Source organism: Ammospiza caudacuta, chromosome 11 (assembly GCF_027887145.1).
Source record: "Ammospiza caudacuta isolate bAmmCau1 chromosome 11, bAmmCau1.pri, whole genome shotgun sequence".
Lineage (NCBI taxonomy): Eukaryota > Metazoa > Chordata > Aves > Passeriformes > Passerellidae > Ammospiza > Ammospiza caudacuta.
The window spans coordinates 26,124,641-26,152,454 of NC_080603.1; the positions used below are offsets into that span (position 1 = coordinate 26,124,641).

At 44.8% G+C, this 27,814-nt stretch overlaps 1 protein-coding gene across 3 annotated transcripts; it reads right to left on the minus strand.

Annotated features, from left to right (window-relative positions):
• Positions 1-26,875, minus strand: SMC4 (structural maintenance of chromosomes 4). 3 transcript variants are annotated; one of them, XM_058812065.1, is made up of 23 exons: positions 26,683-26,875; positions 25,421-25,599; positions 24,676-24,867; positions 22,831-23,007; positions 12,978-13,142; positions 11,200-11,327; positions 10,843-10,983; positions 9,970-10,120; positions 9,479-9,643; positions 8,538-8,771; positions 7,806-7,991; positions 7,060-7,221; positions 6,697-6,922; positions 6,521-6,600; positions 5,745-5,897; positions 5,517-5,643; positions 4,698-4,887; positions 4,062-4,206; positions 3,288-3,461; positions 2,661-2,843; positions 1,620-1,852; positions 1,052-1,235; positions 1-525 (listed from the first exon to the last, which is right to left on the minus strand). In XM_058812065.1, the coding sequence occupies exons 1-23, from the start codon at positions 26,840-26,842 to the stop codon at positions 337-339; spliced, it is 3,924 nt and encodes a 1,307-aa protein (XP_058668048.1). In that variant the 5' UTR covers positions 26,843-26,875; the 3' UTR covers positions 1-336. The 3 variants fall into 3 exon arrangements, with proteins under 3 accessions (XP_058668048.1, XP_058668047.1, XP_058668049.1); XM_058812064.1 differs by having other exon boundaries at positions 22,831-23,010; XM_058812066.1 differs by having other exon boundaries at positions 22,831-23,010; positions 25,421-25,596; positions 26,683-26,822.
• Positions 26,876-27,814: the final 939 nt, after the last annotated feature.

Consider the following 27,814-nt stretch of genomic DNA (forward strand, 5'->3'; position numbering starts at 1 on the left):
CATCAGGTGTATTGCTGAGCTTCTCCCATAATTCTTGGCACTTTTGCATTATTTTGCAGCAAATGACACTGATTCCTTAAATTCCATTCCTGCTGTCTGTGTTTTTGGTGCTGCCCCTGCCCAACCTGATGCATTCTCTTTTCATCAATTTACATCTCCCTTTCTCCATTTTTACATGACATTCAAAATCTGGAATTTATCGATGCTGGGTTTATATAAACAAGATAAAATTTTTACAAAATTTATTTAAAATTTACAGAACAAAACCAAGTCTATGATACAAAATGAGATCAGATAAAAACAAACAGCAGCCATGGGCTGGAAGTTGCTTCCTCCTCATTTCTCAGCTACACTGCACGCAGGGAGACCGAGTTCCTCCAGTCCTTTCACAGCCAGGATTTTGGGGTTGGTGGCCACACTCTTGGTGGTGTTCTGGGTTTTATAAATGCCAATTAACCTGTCTGCAATCTCAAACATGTTGTTGCGCAGGCTGATGATGATGAACTGGGCGTTTTTGGTTTGTTCCTGAAACAGAAGGGATTTGTGTTAGTGCCCAGCACTCCCAACATCCCCTCTGTCCTGGCGTGGCACACAGAGCCACGTTTAAACTGCAGCTGCAGGCAGGGAACCTCCAAGGGCTTCCCTAATCTGAAGTAGCTGCCCCTGATCTGTCACTTAATAATAACTCTGAACATTCAATGTTTAATTACCTGAACTGGAGCCATGTAAGGGGTTGCTTTGATTAAATAAAACTTCTGCTGAGGGCAGAAGTTTTAAAGGCATGAAAAAAATTAATTACTACTAGATGAAAGACACTGATGGGAATGACATGGAAGTGTAAATCCCAGGAACCTTGGGAAATCACAAGCTTGGATCCACGGAGACATCAGTGCCAGCTGAAGTTGTGCACTCTGCCAGCAGCTGATGGATTTGGGGGAACTCTGTGTGATCCAGGGGGAGCAGTAAAACTGCACGGCCCAGACCTCAAACCTGCCAGGAATTATGTGGCCACTGCGTCCCTCTGAGGAGGAGGGCTGAGCCATGAACTCACATAGATGTAAAAGGCCACGATGGAGACGTTCTTGAAGTCGAGGGCGGCGTCGATCTCGTCCATGAAGTACAGGGGGGTGGGTTTGTAGTGGTGCAGGGCGAACACCAGCGCCAGCGAGCTCAGCGTCTTCTCCCCTCCTGACAGGTTGAAGATTTTCTTCCAGCTCTTCTTGGGAGGCCTCACGCTGCAACAGAGCAAGGGTGGGGCTGTCAGCGGTGCTGGTCCTGCCTGAGCCCAGCTGGGGGACAGGGGATGTTCTGTGCCTCACTGCCTTTCCCAGCTCAGGGATTTATCCTGGGAACACTCCTGCCATCATTCCCTGGGCAGAGTGAAGTGACCTGGGAATTAAGAAGTGCTGGGAAAGGATTTCAAAGCTTTCCAACTGCTTTAGCTCCTGATTTCTCCAGGAGAAATAAATTAATCTGAGGGCTAAAAACTTGTGGTTTCTGTCACTATTTGCCCACATTGAGCCTTTCCTGGTTCACCGATGATCCATTTACTTTAAAAACAGGGTGAAAAAAGGACTATGATGATTAAAAATTAACAGAATATAAAGTATTTTAAAAACCTGAACATGATTCCCTCTGAGAAGGGATCCAGACTGTCCACAAGCTCCAGCTCAGCATCCCCTCCCAGCGTGAGCATCTGGTAGTTCTCCTTCAGCTTGTTGGTGATGACATTAAAGCCTGCCATGAATTCGTTCAGCCTCTGTTTCCTCAGCTGTTCAAAGGCCTCTCTGAATTTGTCCCTCTCGCTGGTGATGTTGTCCAGCTCCTCCACGTGCTTCAGGTACAGCTCTTCCTGCAGGGGAAACATCCAAACCCAAGGGCACTCAGAGCAGCTGCAGTTTAAACCCAAACACGTTTCCTACCATTTGAAAATTCCTTCTCCCCAGCTTGGCCAACAGCCCTGAAACAAAACCCCCAAATTCTCTCTTTTCCCATCTCTGCTGCTGAGGGGAAACAAAAAACCAAACTTGTGTCAAAATAAAAAATACTTCATCTACTGAATGGTTCACTATTACTGATGTGAGGAGGGAAAAATCCAGTACTGTGTGTCTGTGTTGGCTGGGAAGACTTGATTCTGTTAAATAAACATTCCCAGGAGAATAATGGAATTGCTTAGGTTGGAAAAGACTTCTACATCACCCAGGAAATTGTCACCTGACACTGATGGTGTGGGAAACAAAAGGCACACGAAGCTCCTAGAAACAACTTCCACCTTGGCTAAGGAGAGCTGCTAACAGCAGGAACAGCAAATTCCTGTCTTCCCAAAGGAAGGAGGGGATCAGGGTCGTTCCCCCGGGGCTGGGCCGTGTCCCCAGGCTGGGCTGTGTCCCTGGGGCTGGGCTGTGTCCCTGGGGCTGGGCTGTGTCCCTGGGGCTGGGCTGTGGCCCCAGGCTGGGCTGTGTCCCTGGGGCTGGGCTGTGGCCCCAGGCTGGGCTGTGTCCCTGGGGCTGGGCTGTGTCCCCAGGCTGGGCCGTGTCCCCAGGCTGGGCCGTGTCCCCAGGCTGGGCCGTGTCCCCAGGCTGGGCTGTGTCCCCAGGCTGGGCCGTGTCCCCAGGCTGGGCTGTGTCCCCAGGGGGGCTGTCCCTCCCCCCGGGCCGTACCTTCCTCCTGTACTCGGCGATGGCGCCCAGGTTGGGGCGGAGCTGGTGCCGCTGCGCCTCCAGCAGCGCGATTCTCTTGCTGAGCACGTCGGGCTCCTGCAGCGCCTCCAGCTCCTCCTCGCTCAGCACCCGCAGCTGCTCGGGGGCCTGGCCCTCGATGGCGTGCAGGGACAGCTTGGAGATCTGCAAGCACAGCGGGGGCAGCTTTAACACACACCCGGAGCTGCTTCTAACACCAGTTTGTTCTGGGTTACTACAGGGAAATTTCTAATCTCCAAACGTTTCAAGATTCTTCCCGCAAGTCCCTTTAAAATAGGGAGTGAAAAAGAGAATAAATTCCCTTTATGCTATTATCCTGATCCTGCCTATACAGCAATAAGCTGGGATCCGAAGAGGAATTTTCTGCCAAGTCCTCTGTTTTCTAAGGGTTCATCCTGTGAGATCCACAGAGCGGCTGTGGCTGCCCCTGGATCACTGAAGTGCCCAAGGCCAGGACTTGGAGCTACCTGGGACAGTGGAAGGTGTCCCTGAGGGACATTCTCATCTGGATGAGCTTTGAGGTGCCTCCCAACCCAAACCATTCCACAATTCCCTGATTTAAGGTTTTGGAACAAAAGCATTTCTTACCTCTTTCTGCCAGTATTTAACCTTTCCCTGGTGGGTGGAAATGTGGCTGTCAATCTGTTCAATTTTCAGCTTGATGCTCAGAGCTTCACTTTGAAGGGCATGTTCAGCATCTCGAATAGTTTTCATCTCCTGGAGTAAATTCTTCTGCTCCTCCTGCACTGCTGGCAAAGATTCCTGAAAAAAGGCAAAATGCCCCCAAAAGGGCATTAATCAATTACCTACTAAAATGTTGCCCCTTTTTTGGGTGGTAAGTCTGTTTTCACTTAATTTACTTATGGCTATGGATGGAAACAAATAAATATTCTTGGATTTATAACTGATCCTTGAATTCTGGAATGACTGAGAAAATGCTGCAATTGGTATTTTCATTCCAGATCTGGATCAAACAGGTCCTACACTAATTTTTAGCTAATTAGAGAAAGACATAAAATCTTGGATTTATTTGAAAGCATTTCAGCCATCCTGGTTTTCCCTTTCTCACAGAAATCTAGATGGGAAACTAAAATTCCACATAACTGGGAAAGTTTTATGTTTAAGAAAGTTTTTATATGTAAGAAAAATTTTATGCTTCAGAAACCCAGCAATTTCTTTGGGGAAACCTGGTGTAAGTTTTCTCCTAAACTGGGTCAGGATAATTTCCAGGTGAGTATAAAAAATGACAATACCCCATTGCCGTGGCCTGGCTGCTCTGCAGAATGGGCTGTCAGTGGGACACAGGAGGATTTAACTCCCCTCCCTGATTTCCCTGGAGCCCAGAGGGGTCCCAGCACTCACCTCAGCCTGCTTGCACTCGTTCATCACCTCGCTGGCTTTGTCCTCCAGCGTTGTCATCTCTTCTGTCAGTTTTATCATCTCCTTCTCATTCTCCTCCATCTCCTTCTCCGTGCGCTGCAGAGCCTCCTCGCACTTCTTCAGGTTCCTGCCCAGGGACAGGGAGCTTTGTGCACCTCACAGAAAATACCCCAGGAGCACAATCTCACTGGCAACAAGGAGGAGGTGCTGGCTTAGGCACCAACTCCCCCACTCCAGAGGGATCCAAGGAAAACAAAGCTGTCTTCCTCAGCAGCCAGACCTCACTAAATGGCTTCGTTTCTTCTTTCAGAGTTTGGAATCTCTGTGGAGTGGTGAGCTCCCATAAAAAATAGATCCCATTTTATTTCCTGACAGAGCTCCTAATAAAATCAGTCCCTTCAGATTTGAACTGCTCCAGCACATCCAATCCAGTGCTATTTTGGACTTTATCCTGAATATTGCAGTTTAGGCAATATTAAAGAAATCATTCAGGCAAATACTACAGAAATGCTGATTAAATATGACTTTTAAACTATTAGAAACTACAAAATTTGACTCCCCTTTCCCTCCCTGAGCCCAACATAGCAGAGCTCCAGCCTGAGGCTGCCCGTGCTGTACCTGTCTGCAGTCTTGGCTGCCACCTGGGCCTTGGTGATGGCTGAGGAACATTCATCCATCTCCTTGTCAATCTTATCAATTTTGTCCTGCTGAGCCTTCAGTTTCTGGTTGTTGGTGTCCATGATGAGCTGGTGCAGCCGTTTCACCTCTTCCTCCATCTTCCCGGCCTTCTCAGCCACGCGCTCATAAACTGTGTGAGGAGAGGGGAGTCAGTTCTTAATCAAGATTATTTAATGTACACAGAGTACTTCAATACAGGAGGTGTGCATTAGAGCTTACTCCAAGCTCATTCTTTGCAGTTAATTAATGAGAAGATGCTCAAAAGGTAAATTTCAAGGACTGGCCACCAGCATTTCCCAGGAGCTGGTGTGAATGTGTGGTTCCTGCCCCTCCTGAACAGCATCACTGCACAAAAGGGATGTGTTCCCACACACAGTCAGGGATTTATTTTAAAGACTCATGGCAGAGCCTGGTTAGAAAGCAAAAACCTTCACTTGCCTTTTATATCAGTGCCTCCTCATTAACAATTCTTACCCCTAATTAAACTAACTTTCCCTATGAATATGTGATACAACCACAAAAATCTAAGCAAAGAAACAAAATGCTGAAATTCATGTTTACTTTAGCTTGACTTAAACATGAACTTGAGCAATTACAAAGAAAAGAGGTTTTACTTTCTGATCTCCAGAAACACCTTAGAAAAACGAGGTCCCAAACGAAGACAGGGAACTGAAGCACAAACCCAAACCCATTCCTTCCTCTATTGCTAAAAGAGATTACTACATCTTGTATCTCAAATCCCCTCTCCACAAAATGTACCTTTTTTATAACCATCAAGGACTTTTTCCAGCTCCTTCTGTTTGGTTTTGTCTGGAGCAGCAGCAGCGACGTTGGCTTCGAGTTCCTTGATTTGATTTTTGAGATCAACTTCTTGCTCAGAAAATCCCTGCAGAGAACACAAAATGGGCTGGAATCTTGTCCCTGGCAGCTCCCTGAGGGCAGCCAGGGCTGTGTGGGGCAGAGGCTGGGAATGCTCGGGGTTCTCACCCGGATGCTCGCTGTGTATTTCTCCGAGGTGTTCCTCATCTCCCGGATCTCCTGCTGCAGTTTCCTGATGGCCTCCTCCAGCTGGGATTTCTCCTCCTCGCACTGCACGGCTCTTTGGGAATCCCTCTGCAGCTGGGATTCCATCTTGATGATCTGCACACCATGAGAGGAGTATTTACTGATGGCACCATGACAAAACCAAGCCAGGGCTCGTCCCTGTGCTCTTAAAACACAGGAGAAAGTGGAGTAAAAACTTCAGCTTGGGGAGTCTGAGTGCTGGGAACATCAGTGAGAAACAACAGGAGCAGCTCCAGATTAAAACCTAAATGGAATTCAGAAGGAAAAGCAAACTGCATCCTGCTCTGCCAAAATGCTGTCCAAGCTATCAATGGGAGCACTGTGAGACTGAATTCAGTAATGGGCTGGGCTGTGAACAAACACAGAATAATCCCAGAATCCCTGGGGCTGGAAAAGCCCTCCAGGACCACGGAGTGCAGCCTGAGCCTGGTCACCACCCTGTCCCCAGCCCAGAGCACTGAGAGCCACCTCCAGGGATGGGGACTCCAAACCTCCCTGGGCAGCCCCTGACAGTGACAGCCCTTTTATCCCCGATGCACTTCAAAGCATTCTAACCTCTGCTAACATTTGGAATTTTGGCTTTGCAAACATTAAAAATTATCTTCCATCCCAGACTGCTCCTGCTTTGAAATGCACGTGTGTCAGAACTGCCCAAAGGAAGGAATTCTGCTGGAATTGCATTTCCATGCTGTACTCACCTCTTCTTCTGAGATATCCATCACGACTGAGGAGCCCATTCTGCCCTTCATGACCTTTCCTCCCCCACCAGTCATGGTTCCTACAGAAAAAGGGATGAGAAGAGCTCAGAGAGCTCCTTGGGCTGTGATAACACCCACAAAGTGCTTCCAAGGGAGCTCCAGCTGGGCTGCAGTACCTGACACCTCGATGATCTGTCCTTGCAGGGTTACCACCCTCCACCTTTTCTCCTTCTGGAATGCTATTCTGGTGGCTTCTTCCAGGTTCTTGGCCACCAGAGTGTCCCTGAGAGCGAAGTAGAACGCCAGGCGAACCTTGGGGTCCTCCACCTTCACCAGGTCAAAGAGCCGTGGCACGTTCTCAGGGGTTGGGATCTTCTGAATTTTATTTTCCCACACAGCCATCTACACCCACAGAGAAAATCAAGGAATCAATCTTTGAGATATAATCTTGAGGTCATCCTGTTATCCTATGGCATGTTAAGGCTTTAAAAGAAACGTAATTAGACTGCAATTAACAGTAAAATGATTTGTTTTCTCACCTTGTCCAGGGCTATAAAGGTGGCAACTCCAATCCCTCCAGCCTTCAGGAAGTTCACACAGGCCTGGGCAGTGTCAATGGTGTCCACAACAATGTGGTCCAAGGCTCCACACGAGGAGGAAATGGCCACATCATACTTGTCATCGATGGCTCCCAGATCTCCCTGAGGATGGAGGGACGAGGGGCAAACACTCATAGCTGGCACCTGAGCTGTCTTTGACTTGTGTCCCACTAAATCCATGAATGCATTTCTTACAATCTGAATAAACTGATTTTTCTGAAGCAGAGATAATTCTCCTTGGACAAAAAAGTGCAGAATACAAAACCAGCACTTTTACAATTACACTGACATGCACCAGGAATGAAAAGCTCAGTTCTGAATTTTCAGTATTTTAAACCAACATTGCTTGGAGAGAACTGAAAAATATTTGATTTTACAGCAAGTCCACAGGATTTACAGCTCTGCTTTCCAAACTGCTAATGCCAGGGAAATGGGGCATCCCTCTCCAAACTCTAATGCCAGGGAAGTGAGGCATCCCTCCCCAAACTCCTGATGCCAGGGAAATGGGGCATCCCTCTCCAAACTCTAATGCCAGGGAAGTGAGGCATCCCTCCCCAAACTCCTGATGCCAGGGAAGTGAGGCATCCCTCCCCAAACTCCTGATGCCAGGGCAGTGAGGCAATCCACACTTCATGACAGGAACACCACTCAGCTCCTCTGAATTGTAACAGCCTTCTATCACTTACCAGCCTTCCATAGAGGCCAGGAATATTCCCACATTTCTTCTGCTGGAGCAGAGCCTCGAGCACTTTTCCTCGGCTGCGGCTCTGTGCTAAAGAACTTTTGGCTTCCTCGACTTTTCGGCGCAGGTTTCGCATGAGATCCTTGGCCCTGGATTCTTCCCTTCCCAGCTTCTCCAGAGCATTCTCTTTCTGGGGGTCAAAGACATTGCCTCAGCCTCCCAAAATCTACTGAGTTCAGGGAGCCTTCAATTCATGGCTTTGTTCTTTGGGGAATGATTGAGGAGCAGGAAGTGAAATTCAAAGAATGGTTTGGGTTGGGAGGGACATTAAAGTTCCTCCAGTGCCACCCCAGCCATGGCAGGGACACCTCCCACTGTCCCAGGCTGCTGCAAGCTCATCCAGCCTGGCCTTGGGCACTGCCAGGGATCCAGGGGCAGCCACAGCTGCTCTGGGCACCTGTGCCAGGGCCTCAGCACCTGAAGAAGGCTCAGGAATGCAGCCACCTCTCAGAGTCAAATTAAATCTGTTCCCTTGCAGGGATATGTGAGATTTAAGTTAAGTCAACATTGGTTTAACAAAGTAAGTCTGAAATCCAGAATTTGCTCCACCAGCAAAGTGAGTATTAGAAAACAGCTTTTGGGTCATGGTTTATTTTCACTCTGATCACTGCCAAAGAGAAGAGGGAGCCTTTGGTCTGTGTGTGACTCAGAATGAGATGGGAAAGTCAAGTCTCACCTCCTTGAGCTGCTGCTCAGCCTGGGGTAGTTTGCCAGCGATGTCTTTGATGGCAGCTTTCCTTTCCTTCAGGGTGCTGGAGGTGCTGCCCAGGGCCTCCTGGGCCTGCCTGAGGCGGGCCAGGGCAGAGTTGTACTTGCTCAGGTAGAGCTCCAGCTCCGACTGCGCTATGTCCCTGTTGGAGCGGCTCTCGGTCACCTCCTTGCTGAACTCCATCAGCTCCTTCTCCTTGCCCTGCAGGAACAGGCACAGCTCAGCTGGGCACGGGGAACAGGGCATGGCATGGGCTTTTCCAGCCCTGGCAGCAGGAAACACCTCTGCTCTCTGGGGGAAGCAGCATTTCTGCATTAATCAACATGAAAGGCTGGGAATTTAACAAGGCTTTTCCTAATTATGAAGAACATCAGGGAGTTATCACAGAGCATTTCCATACAAGCTTTGGATGGTTTTCTCAAAGGTGGGAGGAGCCCTACACACTGACCTAAAGGACAGCTCAAATCCACGGAGAATCCACCTTTTCAAGGACAGAAAATAACCCTGCAAATTTACAGGATAAATTTCCAGCCTCCAGGCACTGAACACCACCAGCAATAACCAAATGTTAAAGTGGTTGTTCATTAATTCACAGTCAGTGTGGGAAAGGCTGGGAACAGATCGTTCCAGAATATCTTGATTTATTTAAGCAACACCATTGCCTTAAATGATTTGGCGGCAGAAAATCAGTGCATTATTTACATTAAACCATGGAATGAGCTACTTGATGATGTCTGAGCACCTAAAAAGCAGCCAAGGGTTTAGTAAGATACTTTCCCACTGAGGCTCCTCTGAACTACCCTGAGAACAGTGGAATTGTCCATAAATGGCATTTCACAAGTGCCTGGTGCTGGTTTCCTTCAGCAGAGGGAAGTTACAGCAGGTGGGTGATTCCTGCCTGTCCAAACCTCTTTTTCCTTCTGGATCTCCTTGGTCTCCTCCTGCAGGCTGGCCAGGACCTGCCTGAGCTTGGCCTCCTCCTTGTCCTTGGCCTTTGCCAGCAGCTCCCTCTTGGCCGTGGCGTCCTCGATGGCCTTGGCACTGGTGGAGGGGACGTTCTTCAGCTCCTCCACCTGCACAGGAAGGGACCTTGAGCCTCCTCTGCCCTGGGCAGCAATTCCTGAACCCCTCCTGCAGCCAAAGGCAGCCCAAGAGCTCCCAGGGACCAGGGGGGTGACACAGCTCCATGCATGAACTCCACTCATGGAGTGATCGCTGCACTGAGCGATCAGCAAACAACACCTCGGGCTGATTTAATGGCTTCAAATTTCTAATTACAACAACTTAATATCTAATTAAAACAATTCCAACTCCATTTTCCACCTTCTTTGTGCCCTTCCCATTGTCTCCACAATTTACTGCACTTTTCCAAGCCAATCCAGCTGATCTAACCCTTTACCTTTTCCTTGTCCTTTTGAAGCTGCTTCTCCAGTTTTTTAGCCTTGCTCTTGGCATGTTTGAGTTTCTCCCTCACTTTCACATCCTGCAAATCCAACTGAGTGAATTTTTCTTTGTTTTCCTCTATGAACTTTGTAATTTTATTGCATTTCCTGGAGAAAAAAAAAAGAAATATAGTTATTTAATATAGTATAAAAATAAGGCTTATTAAGGTTGCTTTAATAAGTCAACATGGAGAATTTAAGCTAATATTACTCAGGTTTTGTAATTAACAATATCCAATATTCCCAGTATTTTCCCTGGAAAAACGATGTTCCAACAGAAAAAGATCAACTACCCAAGCAATATTAAATATATTTTCAGAAATTTTCATTTTTTTTCTTGACAGAATTGATAATTCCCATCTTTCCCCAGTATTCCCTGAGGATGAGCAGGTCCATATTTTGCAGCTGGATTGGGGATCAGCACCCAAGCAAAGCAATTTTAACACAATTTATGCATCAATGATTCATGAGGAAACCAGGGAAAAATTCCCAAATTTGTGTCCCTAAGCATTAGGGTTGTAAATCTAAAAAGCATCTACTAATTCTTTTTTTATACAGTCAATATAAAGAAATATTTTAAATCTATTAAAAAGATCAGAGATTTCCTTATTGTAATTGTGAACCTTACCCAGAAACAAATCAAACCTATGTGAATTTGCTTTCATTTTTGTGCATTTAATTTGTTTTTGTGCATTTAATTTATTTTTGCACATTAATTTAAATGCTTCTTTGTATTTAGATGTACCAGAAGCGACTCTGGTCATCAGATAATTTAATTTTTTGGTGGGAAACATGTAAAACACAGTACTACACATCCCTAAAGTACTCACTTTTCAAGTTCTTTCAAAGCTTTATTCTTGGTTTTTGTTTCCTCTGCAAGTTTACTACTTTTCTCATTAATACTTTTCGTTTCTTCATTAATTTTCTCCTTCTGCATTTCCAGGTCATTTATTCGTTTCTTTAGGTCATGGCTAGGAAAATAAAACAATAAATTCTTACTTTTCTCCATCTTCACATTGAATCTCTAGTTCCAACTCTAAGTGTAACAACAGAATTATGTAAAATATCAAAAATTAACAGTAATTTGGAGTTAGAAATGGAAAATATTTCTAATTAGAGATACTGAAGCAAAGTTTAACAGCAGCCCCATCACATTAAAGCCAGCCCAAACCCTGAGAATTACTTACATGTAATATTGACACATCTGATTCTTTTCCTTAAATATTTGGTTTTCCAAGCAAAGGAACTCAATGGCTTTGTTCTTGTCCTCTTCCAAGGCATCTTTTTCTTTCTCCACCAGTTTAACTCGATTTAACTGGAAAAAAACAGAGGGGCAGAGCTGAGGCAGGGCCAGCACTACAAGGGGAAAGCATGAGGAGAAAATTCCAAACCCTCTGTAGGACATGAATCCTCTGCAGAAATGGTATCAGGAATTACCTCTGCAAGGCAATTTTATGGTGATTTCCTTTATCTCAGCCTTCTGACTGGCCATTTTTAATTTAATTCCAACAACTACAGGTGATGTTTATTTTTAAAACAAGTCTGCTACAGGATTTTCTAAAGACACATTAAGGAGAACAAACTGATTTTACTCAGAGCTTTTTTTTCCTTTTAGCACTCAATACACCAATAAAATGCTACAAAAGCAGGATTTTTAGGGGCAGCAGTGATGCCTTGTGCAGGCTGCCCTGGAGCAGAGGCTGGGCAGAGTCCCAGAATAAAGCAGGGATTTACCCAAAGGATCTCCTCCATGGATCCACCTTGGGCAGCACCAGAGCCCAGCCAGGGCTGCACCCAAGATGAACCAAAACGGCCCCAAAATGCACGAGCGCTGCCGGGGTCTGTCCCTGGGATCAGCTCTGCTCCATTTGCACCTTGCAGTTCATTGTCCCATTGCAGTTTTAGCCCAGGCAGTCCCTGCTTGTTTTTCTCTCTCCAGCCCACGGGGTTTGTGCTCCTGGGCTGAGATTTGGGTCATTTGTCCTTGGTGCCCAGCTGGAGCAGGAACTGTTTTGTGTCCTGCTCTGTGAGCAGTAATATGAAGTAACACTTCTAACATGAAGCTCAGAACTGCACACTAAAGCTGCACAGAGTCTGAAACATAGAAAATCTAAAACCTGAGGCATCAGCAGTAACTCTGTGTATTCTGAATTCCCCACAGGGCTGTGTGTGGAAATGCTGGGATTTGTTTGAGATGCCCCAGGAGTTCACAGAATCACTGGGCTGGAAGAGACTTTCAAGATCATTGAGTCCAACCCAGCCCCAACAGCTCACCTAAACCCTGGCACCCAGTGCCACATCCAGGCTTTGTTAAACACACCCAGGGATGGGGACTCCACCACCTCCCTGGGCAGAACACTCCAGAACTTTATCACCTTCCTGTAAAAACTTTTTCCTGATATCCAACCTCTATTTCCCTTGGTGCAGCTTGAGGCTGTGTGCTCTGGTTGTGTCAGTGCTGCTGGAGAAAAAGCCCAACCCCACCTGAACACAGGCACCTTTAGGAGTTGTGAGTGACGAGGGCACACTCATCAGTGGGTGCCAGGCTCCCTCAGTGGTTGCTCCCAGGGCCGGTCCCAGCCCAGCAGCCGCTCCCAGGCTCGGTTCCACACTCAGTGGTTGCTCCCAGGGTCGATCCCAGCCCAGCAGCCCCTCCCAGGCTCGGTTCCACACTCAGTGGTTGCTCCCAGGGCCAGTCCCAGCCCAGCAGCCCCTCCCAGGCTCGGTTCCACACTCAGTGGTTGCTCCCAGGGCCGGTCCCAGCCCAGCAGCCGCTCCCAGGCTCGGTTCCACACTCAGTGGTTGCTCCCAGGGTCGATCCCAGCCCAGCAGCCCCTCCCAGGCTCGGTTCCACACTCAGTGGTTGCTCCCAGGGCCGGTCCCAGCCCAGCAGCCGCTCCCAGGCTCGGTTCCACACTCAGTGGTTGCTCCCAGGGCCGGTCCCACCCTGGCCAGCCCCTCTCACCTTCTCCCCGCGGTGCTCGTTGAGCAGCTCCACCCGGCGGCACAGGGTGTGAATGGGCTCCTTGAGCCGCGCCGAGCCGATCAGATCCTCCAGGTACTCCAGCATCCCCTCGTCGTGCTCCGTCTGCCCCTTGGGCTTCATCATGGCAATCTGCTCCACCTCCCCCTTGGAAAACAAAAGTTAGGTGGGGCTTTTCTTAGGTTTTGGTTTTGTTTTTTTCTGAGGTGGGGAAAATATTCTGAAAAAAAAATCTATGGAATGAGTATGAGATGTTATAAACAAAGAATAAAACAAGGCAGCAATTAAAGTTATTCAAACTGGAATATCACAGAATCATTAACATTGGAAAAGGTCTCCAAGATCAAGTCCAACCTTCACATTTATTTGGGAAAACAAAGATCAGAATAAAGAGAAATTTTCTGTCCAAGGTGAAGTGGAGCCACCTTTCAGGTCTGACCGTTGCTTCATTCTCTAAAGATTCAAAATGTGTTTCCCCAACCTAAAAAAAGGAGAATAAAGCAGGCCCTTGGCAAGAGTTTAATCAGGATTGAAGTCCCTGAAGGTCCCTTTAGAAACAGAAAGTCCATAAAATCCCGGCTGATGGATGAACTGGAATTGGAATTAATTTAATTGAGGCTTCCTTGGTGGAGAAAGAAAAGGATTCTTTCGGTATGAGTGTTTCTTTGTGTAATTTTCCTTTACGTATCATGTTAATTTCAAGTAATTTAGATGGCATTAAAAATAATTTCAATTCTCAGAAATAAGATTTAGGAAGGATTAAACAGACCCAGTGACAAGGCCAGTTTGTGTTACTGAAAACCCAACTCTTACTTTTATTTCTTGCACATCTCAAAAAGCAAACCACTCAATTTGTGAATAACTGCTGCTGGATTGTATAAAACCCCAATTTGCTCCCTTGCCACCAAAGTGTGGGTTCTGTCCCCAGAAGTGGCTGTCAGCTCCTGGGGAGGAATCTGTGCCACCACCCCAGTGATTCTGGGATTGTCAGAAATCCTTCTCCTTCTGGCATCGCAGCATTTCCTGTGTTCAATCCACGAGGAAACAATCACAGGAAAGACTGAACTCAGTGCTGGTCAGGACTGAGGTTTCTGCACTGGGTTCTCAGCCCTCGTGTTCTGTGCTGGAAATCACAAACCCACCTTGGATTAAACAGGAAAAATGGCAATTATGGACAAGGAATGAATCAAATTTCTATTATTTGGCTAAACAGAATTGACCATCTCTAAGAAAGATGATTGTGCAGTTGTGGGGTTTCTCTGTAGCTCACTAATTCGAGTTCTTGAATTACTTTCTTATTGAGAAATAAGTATATTTAGAAATATACTTATTTCTCAATAACCAAGTATATTTATAAATCCTTAATTAAATAATAAGAGTATTAAGTATTATTTAATATTTATACTATTAATATATTTTAAAAATCTGTTTAGTTCAGCCCAGATTTAAGAAACAAAAAGTTTTCTAGAAAAAAAAAGAAAAATATTTTTCCAGAAAAGAAATTAAAGGTTTCCTTGAATTGATGAAGGAGAGTAAAAAGGTTGTACCTGCTCTCCTTGCCAATGATTAACAGAGCAAACAGATGTTACAACTGCTAAAACTCAATTGATGTGTTCCCTAATTAATTACCAGTGCTCATTACAGGATCCCGTGTTTGAACAGTGAATTTAAAGCCCCAAAGCTCCTCACTCTGTCAATGTTGGGCTGCCCGAGGATGTGAAAGTGAAAGCAAGGCGGGGCAGGCCGACATTGGTGGAGCAGGAGGGAAGGAGCTCGGAGCTCCCCGGGCAGGGCTGGCAGCCCAGCTGTGCCCAGGCCCAGCAGAACCCCTGCCACTGCTCAGCTCCTGCCCTCAGCTGCACCCTGTGGCTCGGGGACTCGGGACAGGAGCAGTAACACAGAAAGGAAACGCAGGCTCTGCTCAGACAGTCAAAATGGATGGCAACACCCAGCCATGGGCAGTGCCAACGGGAACCAAAGGTGCACACGGGGGAGGAAATTCCTGGGGAAATCCAGCCAGGGAGGATGGAGAGACTGTTTCCAAGGGATGGAGGGACACACAGGGAGCGGCTCCCACTGCCAGAGGGCAGGGATGGGTGGGAGATGGGGAATTGGGAATTGTTCCTGGCAGGGTGGGCAGCCCTGGCACAGCTGTGGCTGCCCCTGAATCCCTGGCAGTGCCCAAGGCCAGGCTGGACAGGGCTGGGAGCACCTGGGACAGTGAAAGGTGTCCCTGCCGTGGCAGGGGTGGCACTGATGGGATTTAAGGTCTCTTCCTGCCCAAGCTATGCCAGGATTCCACGTTTCCATACCCCCCACACCCTTTGGGAAGGTTCTACGCTCAGTGCCAGAGCTCTGAACGGAGTCACAAACCCAATTCCAGCTCTGCAGCCTGCGGAGCCTTCACACCCACGTGTTTGCACGTGGCCAGCCCCAGCTCTGCCCCAGGCACCCCCATCCCAGCAGCAGCTCAGCTCCCACCGAATTCCCACTGGGAATCCTACAGCACCACCTCATCTGGGGAAACACCTCCAAGCCAGCAGCTGAGCCCTGGGGCAGACCAGGACAAACCAGGCTGGAAAAGAAGGGGAGAGCCCTGCTCAGCTGGAAATGGCTGCTCTGGTGAAAAGCATGAGGAATAAATTCCTGCAATTTGGAACCTGTGTTTCTTTGCACAGCTAAATAATTCACAGCTGTGATGTTTAAGATACTTTCTCAATTTAATGATTTAATTTTCTATTGTACCTAAGAAAAGAGGAAAAGTTTAAAAGAAGTTTCAGGACTGGCAGCACTAGCAGCACCTTCCAGCACTGGTTTAAAACTCTGAATTTGCCCACAGCCACTGTTTTCTCTAAAAGCAGGAACAGAGCTGATCCTCTCAGCTCAGCTCTAACCTGAGCTTTCTGGCACACACGGAGATTTTAACGAGGTTTGCTAAGTGCCTGATAAATGGAAAGTTTGATCTACTCATGAGGCTTTTCCTGCAATTGTGGAATAGAAACAAGATCCTCCAGAGGTAAGTCCCATGTGCTGTGCTGTGTTCCAGAACATTCCCTGTGGGACTGGCTCCTGTTCCCCAAAGCTGTGGCACAAAGTGCTGATCCCAGCCCAGAGCTGTGACTGGGACTGAGGGGCACTGGGACAGTGCTGACCAGGAATGAGGCACTTTTGGGATCCAGCCACCACATCCACCCTAAAATTCTGCTGTGGTAGAGACAGGGATGGCAAAAAGGCTCTGGCATTGAAAAATTACTGACAGCAAGGTGAGAACTCTTCATGAAGAGCAAACCCCACTTTTTGGGTTGGAAGGGGCCCTAAGGAACACTGGCCACTGCCAGGGATCCCATCCCAGCCCCTCCCCACCCTCCAGGCAGGGATTCCTGCCCAGATCCCATCCAGCCCTGCCCCAGGCAGGCTGAGCTGTTTCTGGAGGACCTTAGGAAATGTTTGTTTTCCTTGATTATTGCTTGCTCTCCTCAGCCCTGAGTATTTGGGATAATTGGGAAGGCGGCACCTGGGACAGCCTGGGTTGTGCCCACAGTGTCACTGCAGCATCCCCAGAGCTCTGTCAGTGTCCCACACAGTGACTGTAACACCAGGAGGTAACAACACAACACCTTTCCAGGAGTCTGGAGTTCCACCTCTGCTGGTTTAAGCTCAGCTGGAACAGCTGAGAGCCCTGGCACAGCCTGGGTTGTGCCCACACTGTCACTGCAGCATCCCCAGAGCTGTGTCAGTGTCCCACACAGTGACTGTAACACCAGGAGGTAACAACACAACACCTTTCCAGCATTCTGGAGTTCCACCTCTGCTGGTTGAAGCTCAGCTGGAACAGCTGAGAGCCCTGGCACAGCCTGGAGTTCAGAGGCTGGGAATGCCCCGTGCCCAGGCGAGCTCAGGGCAGTCTGGGTGGGTTTGTGGGGGATTTTATGGTGCCCTTGGGCTGCTTTAGATTCTGTTGTTTTGGGTTTTTTTAAGGGAACTCTCCACCACTAATCAGAGATGGATAAAAGTGACATCTGACTGAAGTGAAAATCCCAGTTGTGCTCAGAAGAAATGGCTTTAGAGAATGCATTTCCTGGAAAATGCAACACTGTGGATCGGGAAACCTTCCCTGGTTTGGGACAGGTCAAAATCCCTAAATTTGTTTCAAAATCCCATTAAACCACCAGAAAATGTAATGTGTGGACCTTGTGACTTATGATACTTGGTATTTTTAGGAATATTTAGTATTTTTAAGACAATTTTTTGAAATTCAGAACAATATTTCAGTAATTTCACTGTTGCAGCAGCGTATTTTTATAATAGCAGAGCTTTTAAAGCTTTTTGAACCCCCATAAAAGGAAGTTTTCTTATTGAGACCAAAATCTTTGAGTCTCAACAAACTTTACTGTGATTCAACCTTAACACCTGTTCCAGCAGAATTCCAATTGTCCTGGAAATTAATATTTAACAATAATAATACCTTATTATAACATATCAATATGTAATATTTGCTTTCTAAATTGAGTATCACAAATCATTTTGCAATTTTATGGTATGACATAAATGAAATGGAATTAATCTCTGAATGCAGTGATTAGCACATAATTGAATTTATCAAGCATCACAAGATTAAGGGACATTTGGGATTAAATAGTGCTATAAATGCACAGGTAATTAAAACTGAATATAAGCAGTGTAAAAACCACCTTGATTTGCACTTTTGTGGAGGATTAGAGCAGCCAGAGCTAAAATCTGCTAGTTGTTTCAAATGTAAAAACTCATCTTAATTCAAATTACACCCCCATTTCAATCATTTTCTGAACTTTTTACCATGGAATTGAGACAGAAGTGTCCCAGCACAGGGCAAACCTCTCTCAGTAAAAGTCAAGCTCTATTGGCTCTATTTTCCAGAGCACAGCAATGTTTCACTTCTCTCCAACACCGAGGCAAATGGAGATCAAGAGATTTTGCAAGAGCTTCTCCAGGGGCTGAAAACTCCTCAGCATCACAAGGAGCAAAGCCAGAGTGAGAGAGGATTTGTCCAAAGGGAAAATCCCATTAAAATATCTGCAATGTTTGTTATAAAGCTGAATTTGCAGGGATTTCAAAGAGAACAAGGCCAATTGCTGCATGTCCTTTGTTCTTTACCCATTCCTGCACACGGAGCAGAGGCAGCCCCAGCAGAGCTCCTGCAGCTCCAGTTCCACCTGGCTGGCACAGCCCGAACTGCAGCACAGCCAAGGGAGGAACATTCAGAGCAAAGCAGCCTGCATCTTGTGGAATTGTCTTTTCTCACTGCATTCGTACTTCCTGGCTGCTTTGTGCCATCAATTTCTTGCTATCAAAGCACCAAAAGTGCATTTTTCTCTTCAAAAAGCCTTTAGGCAGTAAAATGAGAGAAGCATCTCCCTTTCTCTGTCTGCAGCTTCCTCTGATTTCACCCTCTCTCCCAGATTTCAATTTTTAATTTTTTCTTTTTTGTGCTCACACTTGGCTTTGGGGTTTTTTTCCCCACTTGACCACAATGGTAGCTCTCATTTTTAAGCAGGAGTACAATAAAGAATGGCAAAACTAAATCCTAAATTTCTGTATCTTTAATTTACTTATTTAATCTCATAAAGCTTTGCCCATGAATTGCAATTCTGCACCTATGGATTTTGGAATATGTATGGAGAGAGCAAATATTCCATAACCTCATTGTCCTCCTGCTGTAACACAGCTCTGGGAAGTTACAACAGATTGTTTGGAGATTTTTTTTTCTGTAATTCCATGTTATTGTTGCTATTATTTAATGCTTGCAGTCCTGTCTCCTTTTTACACCTCAATTTTACCACATGGTAAATATAAAAAAAGCACCAAAACTCCTTTCCAGGAAAACTCAGTGGGACATAAAGTCAAATACAAAATAAAATACTTATAAAAATCTGCAATGTCACCCCTGGCCAGAGATGAGGAAAATCTCAGGCTGAGCCTTTACACAACATTCAGTTGTGTGCACAAAACTTCAATTCTGCATTCTGGAATTAAGTGTACAAGTTTTAAGGACATTGCTGTGTTTAATACCAGAGCACCAAGTGAGTGCAAACCCAGAGTCACTTTGGAATTTAAATCAGGAATTGGCAAACCCAACCTGCAATGTTGGATTTGTTTTTGGGGTTCCAGAGATTTGAAGAAAATATTCAATTATCACTTATTTTATCCTCCCATTTTGCCATGTTTTCCTGCAGAATTTCCTACAGGAACAACCCTCTTTTCACCTCCCATGCTGGCAGCACAGATATTTTATAATCCCATTTATAACCCCATTTATAATCCCATTTATAGTCTCAGTCCCATGAGGAGCACAGACCTCACCAATTGGGCATTTCTGCTTTATCCCAAAGGAGAAGAAAATCTCTCCCTCATTTCCTCCCCACTCCCCTGAAGTGACTCCCCCATTGTTTCCCCACAGGAGCAGGTGAAAAACCTGACAGAATTTCCTTCCTGGCAGCCTCATCTTGCCACAGGATAAAACTGAGCTCCAAAATACAAAAAAAAACCAGTTGGAAAATACACCAAATAAAACCAGTTGGAAAATACACCAAATAAAACCAGTTGGAAAATACACCAAATAAAACCCCTGCAGTTGTTTAGACCTAAGATGACAGGAGAATATTTTAAGTAAGTTTATCAAATATATTCTACTAAAAATCACTGTAATTAGGACAAAATTGACTTAAAGCAGTTTTAATCTGTTTGTAAGATTCTGAAATCAATTCCAATGAATTGAGAAGTTTGTTGCTATGAATGCAGAATGAATCCTGCAATACTGATGTGCACAGGGGCTGCTGGGGTTACCTGGGCAGCTCCACGAGGCTCTTGCACCTTTTTGTGGCTCTGCTTGTCACCCTGCCCATGCCACAGACCCCAAATATCCCCTGCACCTCAGGGCTCCCAGTTCCTCCTCACTGCAAAGGCTGAGAGCTTTGGGCTTTCAGAGCTTTGAGCCTTGCAGAGAGCAGCACAAACACTGAGTCTGTCAGCCCTCCAAGGCTTTCAGTCAAAGCTCAGTTATTTATTTGTTGTTCTTTACACCTCTCCAAGGTGTGGCAGACAGGAAAGCAGCAGCAAGGTGCCAGGTTTTCCCCCAAACTCTTTTTTTTTAAGTGACAAGATGCATTTTTTCCTGCTGCAGTTTCAGGCTGTGGCGAGCTCATTAAAAATGCAACATATTTGTGATGATTTAAAATAATCATTATTATAATAATTATCTATTCCTGAAGTACTAAAAGCACAGGGAATTTATTAAAAACATGCACTATGGAGTGTTGGAGTCAAGGATCCCAGAAGTGACAAACTCCTCCTGTTCTGTGCTGGCAGCACCCACTGGAAGCAGAAGAATTCTGAAAGCAGATTTATTTCAATCTGAACTTCAAGCACAGAATTTGTATTTTTTCTAGAACTACTCAATTACTCTCACATTTTCTGTTTTCCCACAGGTGTTTGGGGCTTTTTTCTGATTTTATTCACAGAAGTCAGCAGCAGTTTGATTTGAATATTTTCAGTTTGACATCAGCAGAAACACCTCTATCAAAACTCAGCTTTCAAATTTTACCCTAAAAAGCACCAAAATCAGCAGAAAAACACTGCAAAATAGGGGCTGAAAGGGGGAAAAGGAAGCAAAAAAAAACCTGAAGCAGCCTTCTAAAAAGCAAATATTTTCCATTGAGTAATGGCAATTATGTGAGCAAGATAAAATCAAAGCTCTGAAGGTGTTGGTACTACATGTAGGACATGTTCTGCTCCAACATTTTCTGTAGTGCTGACAGCAAATGTTCTGTCACACACCCAAAGCAGCACTGATAATCCTGCATTAATATTTCCCCCAAAATCCAGAGTACAAATGAAATATTTTAATTGCACCCTATTGATATAGTCAAAAATCAGAGATTTATAGCTTATTTTAAATGATAAATACCTGGTTAAATTTAGCTTAATTAAACTCTTTTTTTTTTAGCAGCAAAACTAAAAGTAAAAGCCAAATAAACCTGTTACTTACCCCTTCAACTTTAAATTATTTGAAAAATATTAGGGGGGGAAATGCAATCCTTGTGGTAACAATCCACAGCCTTAGATGGTTTTATTTCCTTCTAACCATAAATTTTAGGATTTGGGGGTTGAAGTTGTGCTGTCGTTCTGTGGAAAATATTGCCACATTTCCCAAGTGGAAATAGTGAATTTTGGACAGCCAGATCAGTGGATTTCACTTTAAAAAGGCAAAGAGAAAGGCCCTGCCCTGTCAGGGAGGCTAAAAAAGGCAGAAAATCTCAGTGCAGCCTCTGAGACAAAGCCTGGTGTGATGAAATATGAAAATTCTGGTGGGAAAGCTCTGCTTTATGGTTAATATTTGCTCTACTTCCCTTATTTCCCTTTGGAGGGTGGAAAGCCTGAAATTCCAGTTTCTATGAAAAAAGGGATGCTGCCCTCATTAAAATAATTTGTGGGAGAAGAAAACAAATTCCATTTTGGGGAAAAAATATAAAATAAATGAAGCTGTCAATATTCTCTTCCAAATGTTCCCTCCCCTGCTCCCAGGGTTCTCTCGCTGAGCTTTGGGGTCTCAGGCCCAGCACTCCCACCCTGCTTCATCCTGCACTTCACATTTCTCCCTTCTGGAAACCCTGGCAAAATGAGATTGTAAAACAACTACTAAAAGAAAAAGATGTATTTACTGTATTTACTCCAAGTTGTTTTCTTGGAGGTGTTTCTTGCCCCATCCTGAAGCAGAAAATACAGGAATGAAGTGCTGGAGGAAATAATGAATTGGCATGGAGACTTGCAAACAGAGATATCCTCTTTGTGGGGGCAGCTGTGCAAAAGGACTGCACAGAAAGCCTGGAGGAAGTGAAGCAAGCACAGCCACCCAGCTACAAGTTCTTTAAATATTTTGGTTTTTTAGAGGGGAACTGGAAGCTCCTTTGACAGAACCCAGCCTAAAATAAACTCTATTAAACATTTCAGACCTTGGGAAGCTCCCACTGATCACAAATTTCTAGGCCAGAGTAGATTTGGGACTTATTAGTAATTGCAGGTAATGGCAGAAATAGTTATTGAATATAATTAATATTTAAATACTTGCAGCTTAATTTACATTTTAATTGGCTGGCACATAGTAAAATTCTCATTATTTAAAAACTAGGAAAAAAAAAAATCAAGTAGTTCCCTTCAGCCTGACTTTAAAACAGCAAACAGATGCAAGCAAGCCTCAGAATCTGAAGGTCAAAGATGAATATAAATGATATTATATTGACAAATTGTGATTAATTTTACAGTATGGGCTGTGAACTGTAGTTGGTTATGAACACTGGTTCAAACTATTTCTGGAGCTGGTAAACAAGTGTAAAAACAAACACAATTCAGGGGATGTTTGTTGCAGTTACTTTGCACAATTCATTTCCCACTCAGTTCTCAGTAAATCCGTGTCTGTGACAGCAGCAGATGAACAATTAACCCAGATTTCAATTAGCACTGATGCAGCCAGTTCCCCCAGGTGGGTGCTGAGGCTCTGCCCCACTGAAGCAGCACAGGAATATTGGGGTTGGGCTTTGTGGACACTCCAATATTTACGTGCTGCTAGGGCGGGGCGAGCACGAGTCCTGCGGCAAACACAGAATTCCCTCCTGGGAAAGGGACAGGGACCCCAGAGCTCTGAGCCTTCCATTCCTGCAGCAGCACATCATCATTTGCACCCTGAGCAGAGCATGCAAACCATGATGTGCTGCTACAGCACTTCGAGGCAGCTTTTCAAACCTGCATTTTTTAGTTTTACCTGGAAATAGAACTTGGAGATGGGTGTTACTCACACACCAACCTGTAAAATCAAGAACCTGTTGTGGTCCAGGTCGATGCCATGGCTCCTGAGAAGCACACCAACATCCCTGAATGTCTTTTTCTTGCCATTGATGCAGTAGGTGGAGGAATTGTCTCTATAGGCAGTTCTAGAGACACAGAATTTGCTGTCAGGAATGACTTCATAATCATCTCCTTCCTGCTTTGAGGAAACACAAAGCCAGAGAAACAATTACTGTCCATGGGAATTTACCTCCTATTTCACAATTAACAGGATAAGTTTCATCATGAGATGTTTTTATCATGGACTCTGGGTTGTACAAGTGGGAGCTGTCTTAAAATTGCATCTTAAAAAAAGAGAGAAAAACAACAAAAAACTCCTTTGAGAATGGACAAACAGTGCCCAGAGTTGAGTTTCTGTGGTGCCTTTCCCCTGAGCAGGGCCAGGCTGCAAGGGCTCTGTGTCCCTGCCCTGGGGACTGCACAGCTCTGAGCACTCCCAGCTCCTCCAGAACAGAAACTGCACCAGAGAAAATAACCCAGCATTAAAGATGTGACAAATGTGACAGCAGAGCTTCAAAAGAGAGCTTCCATTGACCTCCAGAGCAGCAGGCAAAATAAAGCTGCTTCAAGAAGTTCAAATTCACCCAAATTAACCCCCAAGAGCTCTCAAATTGTTCTCTGGTTTTGAATCAAATTCAGCTTCTGGATGTCCACACAAAGTAAAAAAAAAAATTTAAAAATTTAAATAGATGAATTTTTAAATCTGGTTATTATAAACAGAAAAAGAAAAAAAACATAAGTGTCTTTTCAAACAGTTCCTAAAAAAGGCTGTAAATGCTCCACTTTATTTACACCATTTTTGGAATGTCAATGTACACTTCCCCCTTTTTTGGTTGAGCCTAAATTAAAAAGTTTCAATGTGTGCACAAAAAAGAAATTAAAATTAGGAGAAAAATTTTTTGTACCACAATTGCAATAAATCAACAAAAAAAAAGCTTAAGTTTTTATCAGTACACAAAGCAGCAAGCAAAAGAAATATTTTTTTAATTTGCCAACACTTTCTATTTCGTTCAAACAAAATATCAGCTTCAAAAAATTTTAGTGGTAAAATGTGGGGTCCAGAATTTTTGCTGAAAAATCTGTTACAAAATCACAGGCATGTTTGCAGTACATAAAGTGTAAATAAGTTTCAGATTCATTATATATTTTTTCTAAATTTAGATAACCTAAAATAATTTCTAATTGGTTTGAAAAGTTTCTTAAATAGGTTTTAATTCTTAATGCATATATTTGTGTTGTATATTTAAGAATATCTAATATGTACAAATAAAGACTTATAAATTTCCATGAATTCTTTTAATTGCAGAAATAAATTTATTTACTTGAGGTAAACAAGATTACAAATTAAAACGAGTTCTTCTAAAAATGATGATGAAAAATTGCTGAATTGTTTTCAAACAGAAATCCACCACATATTAGTCCTGCAGCAAATTAAAGAGTCCTTACAAAGGTTTTAAGAGTGCACTGCTCAACAGAGGTAATTGCAGAAATAAATTTATTTACTTGAGGTAAACAAGATTACAAATTAAAACGAGTTCTTCTAAAAATGATGATGAAAAATTGCTGAATTGTTTTCAAACAGAAATCCACCACATATTAGTCCTGCAGCAAATTAAAGAGTCCTTACAAAGGTTTTAAGAGCTGCACTGCTCAACAGAGGATTTTTAAAGTTAATTAACACTGATGGTTTATATCCCAAAGGTAAACTAATCTTGCTATGAAGTTTTCCCCAGCTCCAACGAAAATAAGCAAATATTCCAAGTTTTTCAGCTCCTTGAGGGTACAAAGCCGGGCTCACACCTACCTTGTCAGTGATCTTTTGGAAGTGAACCTGCACAGAGCAGCTGGGGATGTCCTGGTGCTCATCAGAGTTGTGGATCAGCACCGAGAGCTTTTTGGAGCGGATTTTTTGGGCTCGGTAGCCGAACACAAAGAGCAGGGAGTCGATGATGTTGGATTTGCCGCTGCCGTTTGGGCCGATGATACACGAGAAACGCTGCACAGAGAGGGGAAAAGGGATCTCCAGAGGGAAAGCGGCGCTGCCCAGCAGCCCTCACTCACCCCCTCGGGCACAATCACTGCCCGTGCGTGCAGCGGCTGCGAGCTGAGCTGCGGCTGCCAAGGTAAAAGTGAATAAAAGCCCCAGAGCTCAGCTCAGCTTTCCCAGCTGCTCTGCTGAACCCAAAGCCCTGCACTTTGCAGCCTTCACAAGCAAAGTTTCATGCTCGGCCACGTAAGTCTCTTGTGGGCACAAAAAAATATTCTCTTGCTTCAAACACGGCCCTCAAAGTTCTCCAGCAAACGAAATCACGAGAAAAGAGAGCTTTTCTCAGCTGTGCTGACAAATGAAAAGTGCACAGCGTTGCAAAGTTGCACTGAACTGTTTTCTCTACTTAATTTAGAATATTACTATCAAAATATTTCTAAGCCTTAAATATTTTTTCAGTTATTTTGAGGTCAGCTTAGATGAAGAAAATGCAGGAAGGAATAATACCACCCAGTGAAGTCTTACCTTCAGTTCCAAACTACTTAAGGAAAAAGAAAGATACCTTGTGAAAAGGTCCCAGAATTTTCTCCCCTGCATAGGATTTGAAGTTCTGGTTTACAATGTGAGTGATCATGAGGCGAGGAGCACCAGGTTCACTGGTCATTGCTGGAGGTGGGGGAGGAGGGATGCTACTCAAAATCTCTTCTAAACTTCGATTATCCACCACCTCATCTGAGCCTGCTAAAACCCATCCAAACAAAGATAAAAAAAAAAAAAAAAACACAACAACAAAAAAACACTTGTAAGCTCTCAGTGATTTGACAACTTTTAAAATGTTGAACCGAAAAAAGCAAACATCATTTCTGTCTGAATCAAGCTACATTTTGGCCTGTAGTTATTAATATGAGCTGAGTGGAATTAAAATTCTTCTTTCCACAAACAAAATGTTTTTTAAGAGCTACTTAAGATGTCCCATCGCTGGGTTTGTTCTTTCATTATGTAATTCTTATTCCAGCACACTTTAACAGGCCCCCTGCAATTCCAGCAGCTCCAAGCATCACAATAAATCTGCAAATGTGCAGCAGGCAAAGCCTTTAAATGAATAAGAGCAAAGCCACATTTCAGAGTCTCTGTGCAGGATTTGGGGATCTCCGAGAGGCTCTGAAAGCTGCAATGACAGCACGGCTGCTCTGCACAGACAGGAAGTTTGTTACGAAAACAAACTGGCCCCCTGGATATCAGCAGAGCAGCTTTTCCCCAGGCACCAGCGCTGCTCCTTCACACGAGCAGCAGATTCTGCCACCAATTTCGATGTATTTGTCAAATACCTGCCGTGAACAACTGCACATCTGGCTCCCTAAAAAGTTACACAGCTGCTGGTTTTGCAGATTTTTTTCTGCAAAAGCTCAACTCAAGGAACTCAAGAAAATACACTGCTTCATGAAAAAGAAAGTCAAATCATTTTAAGAGTTAAGTAAATAAACTTGACATTTATTCCATTCCAAGAAATCCCATACCATTGGCTGCCTATAAATTTGAAAAACCCTGCTGTTGTAGCACAACCTTCAGTCCAATGCTCCAGATCAGAGCTCTGAAATGGGCTTTATTAGGAGAAAGGCTACAAATTGTTTTTGCACTTGTGCTGGGCCAAACCCTTTAACTCTTTGCGAGCGAGTCTGACTGTTTTAAAGCACTTTTAGATTGCCAGGGGTGTCAGTGCTGCTTGTAGAAGGGAAAAGAGCAAATCCCTCCTGGAAGGGTTTGGAAATCCAGGCTGCTGCTGAGGAGGCTCGGTGAGCAGCACGCCAGGCGGCCCAGACCTACCTTGGGGAGGCTCTCTGCCATCGGGCTCCCTGGTGCCTTCGTTCTCCACTTCCATGGCCACGGAGGACTCCTCCAGGGGCTCCCTGCCCTTCCCGCGGGCTGCAGTGGAGCTTTTGGTGCTCTTGCCTGGCACGGTCCCTGCTGGCTGCTCCCCCTCCATTGCAAGCAATCAAACTGAAGGGCTCTATCTCCTTTGCTAACACAAACAAGAGAACCCCGTGATCTCAGCGCCGAGCTGCAGCCCAGGAATTCACCTACACCGCTGCCCAGATGCTCGACTCATTTAGAAACTTAACGCTGGAGGCATTTAGAAGACAAAAATCCAAATTTGAAACAAAATATCGAGGTAAGCTTCATAATGATATATTTTAAGATACATCACCCCCAAAACAAGGGGCTGCGCCTGATCTGTTTTAACAGCATGATCTACCTGCTGCCAGCTCGTGGGGACATGTTAGGGCACTGACTGCTCCCCGAAAGCCACCCTGGTGCTGGGGACAAAAGGGTTAAAGACACATTGAATAACAAGCCCAGGAGCCACATGTCCCTGCTCTCCTGCAAGAACTCGTTATATTTCAGATCTGACACTCGTTTTACTTTCAATAATCCGTGCTAAATATTTGTATGGCTATAGAGAGATTGATAAACAGATAGAGAAACGAAAGCCCTGCGTGATTATAGCAAAGATTTGACTCTTAAAATTATTTAAATCGACACACTTTGCTCGCAAAACACAACACAACCCCTCCTGCCAGCATCCAGCATTTCAGAGAGAAAGCAAACACGAAATACCTTCATCTAGGCGGGATGTTAAAGTGATCTGAGCAAGGACGAGCATTACAAAAGCCATCAGCTGGCACTCGAGCACAGCTCCCCAAACGGGTGAGCAGAAAGCACCCGATGAGAAGAAAAGGAACAAAATTCTCCCCAAAGAGTTGAAATCGCAGCAAGTGGCGAAGTGAGTTCGCAGAAAAACAGACATGAGAAAGTTTACTTCTCACAAGATAAAAAACTGACGTGGTTAGAAAGTCATCTTACAATTGGTGCCAATCATTTGACGTTTTCAGACCTACCCCCAGCCCACACTCTCATGAGAGTCCTTCGTTTGGGACAATGGGGGAGGGGGGAAATG

Bases quoted from the DNA above. Each gene is read 5' to 3' on its own strand.
- SMC4 (XM_058812064.1), bottom strand. From the start codon at position 26,842: ATGGAGGGGGAGCAGCCAGCAGGGACCGTGCCAGGCAAGAGCACCAAA. The intron at 5,644-5,744 runs GTGAGAACCCCG...TGTTCTCTGCAG, and splicing joins AATACACAGCGAGCATCCGG to GGATTTTCTGAGCAAGAAGT. The intron at 4,207-4,697 runs GTACAGCACGGG...GTCCCTGGGCAG, and splicing joins GCAGCCAAGACTGCAGACAG to GAACCTGAAGAAGTGCGAGG.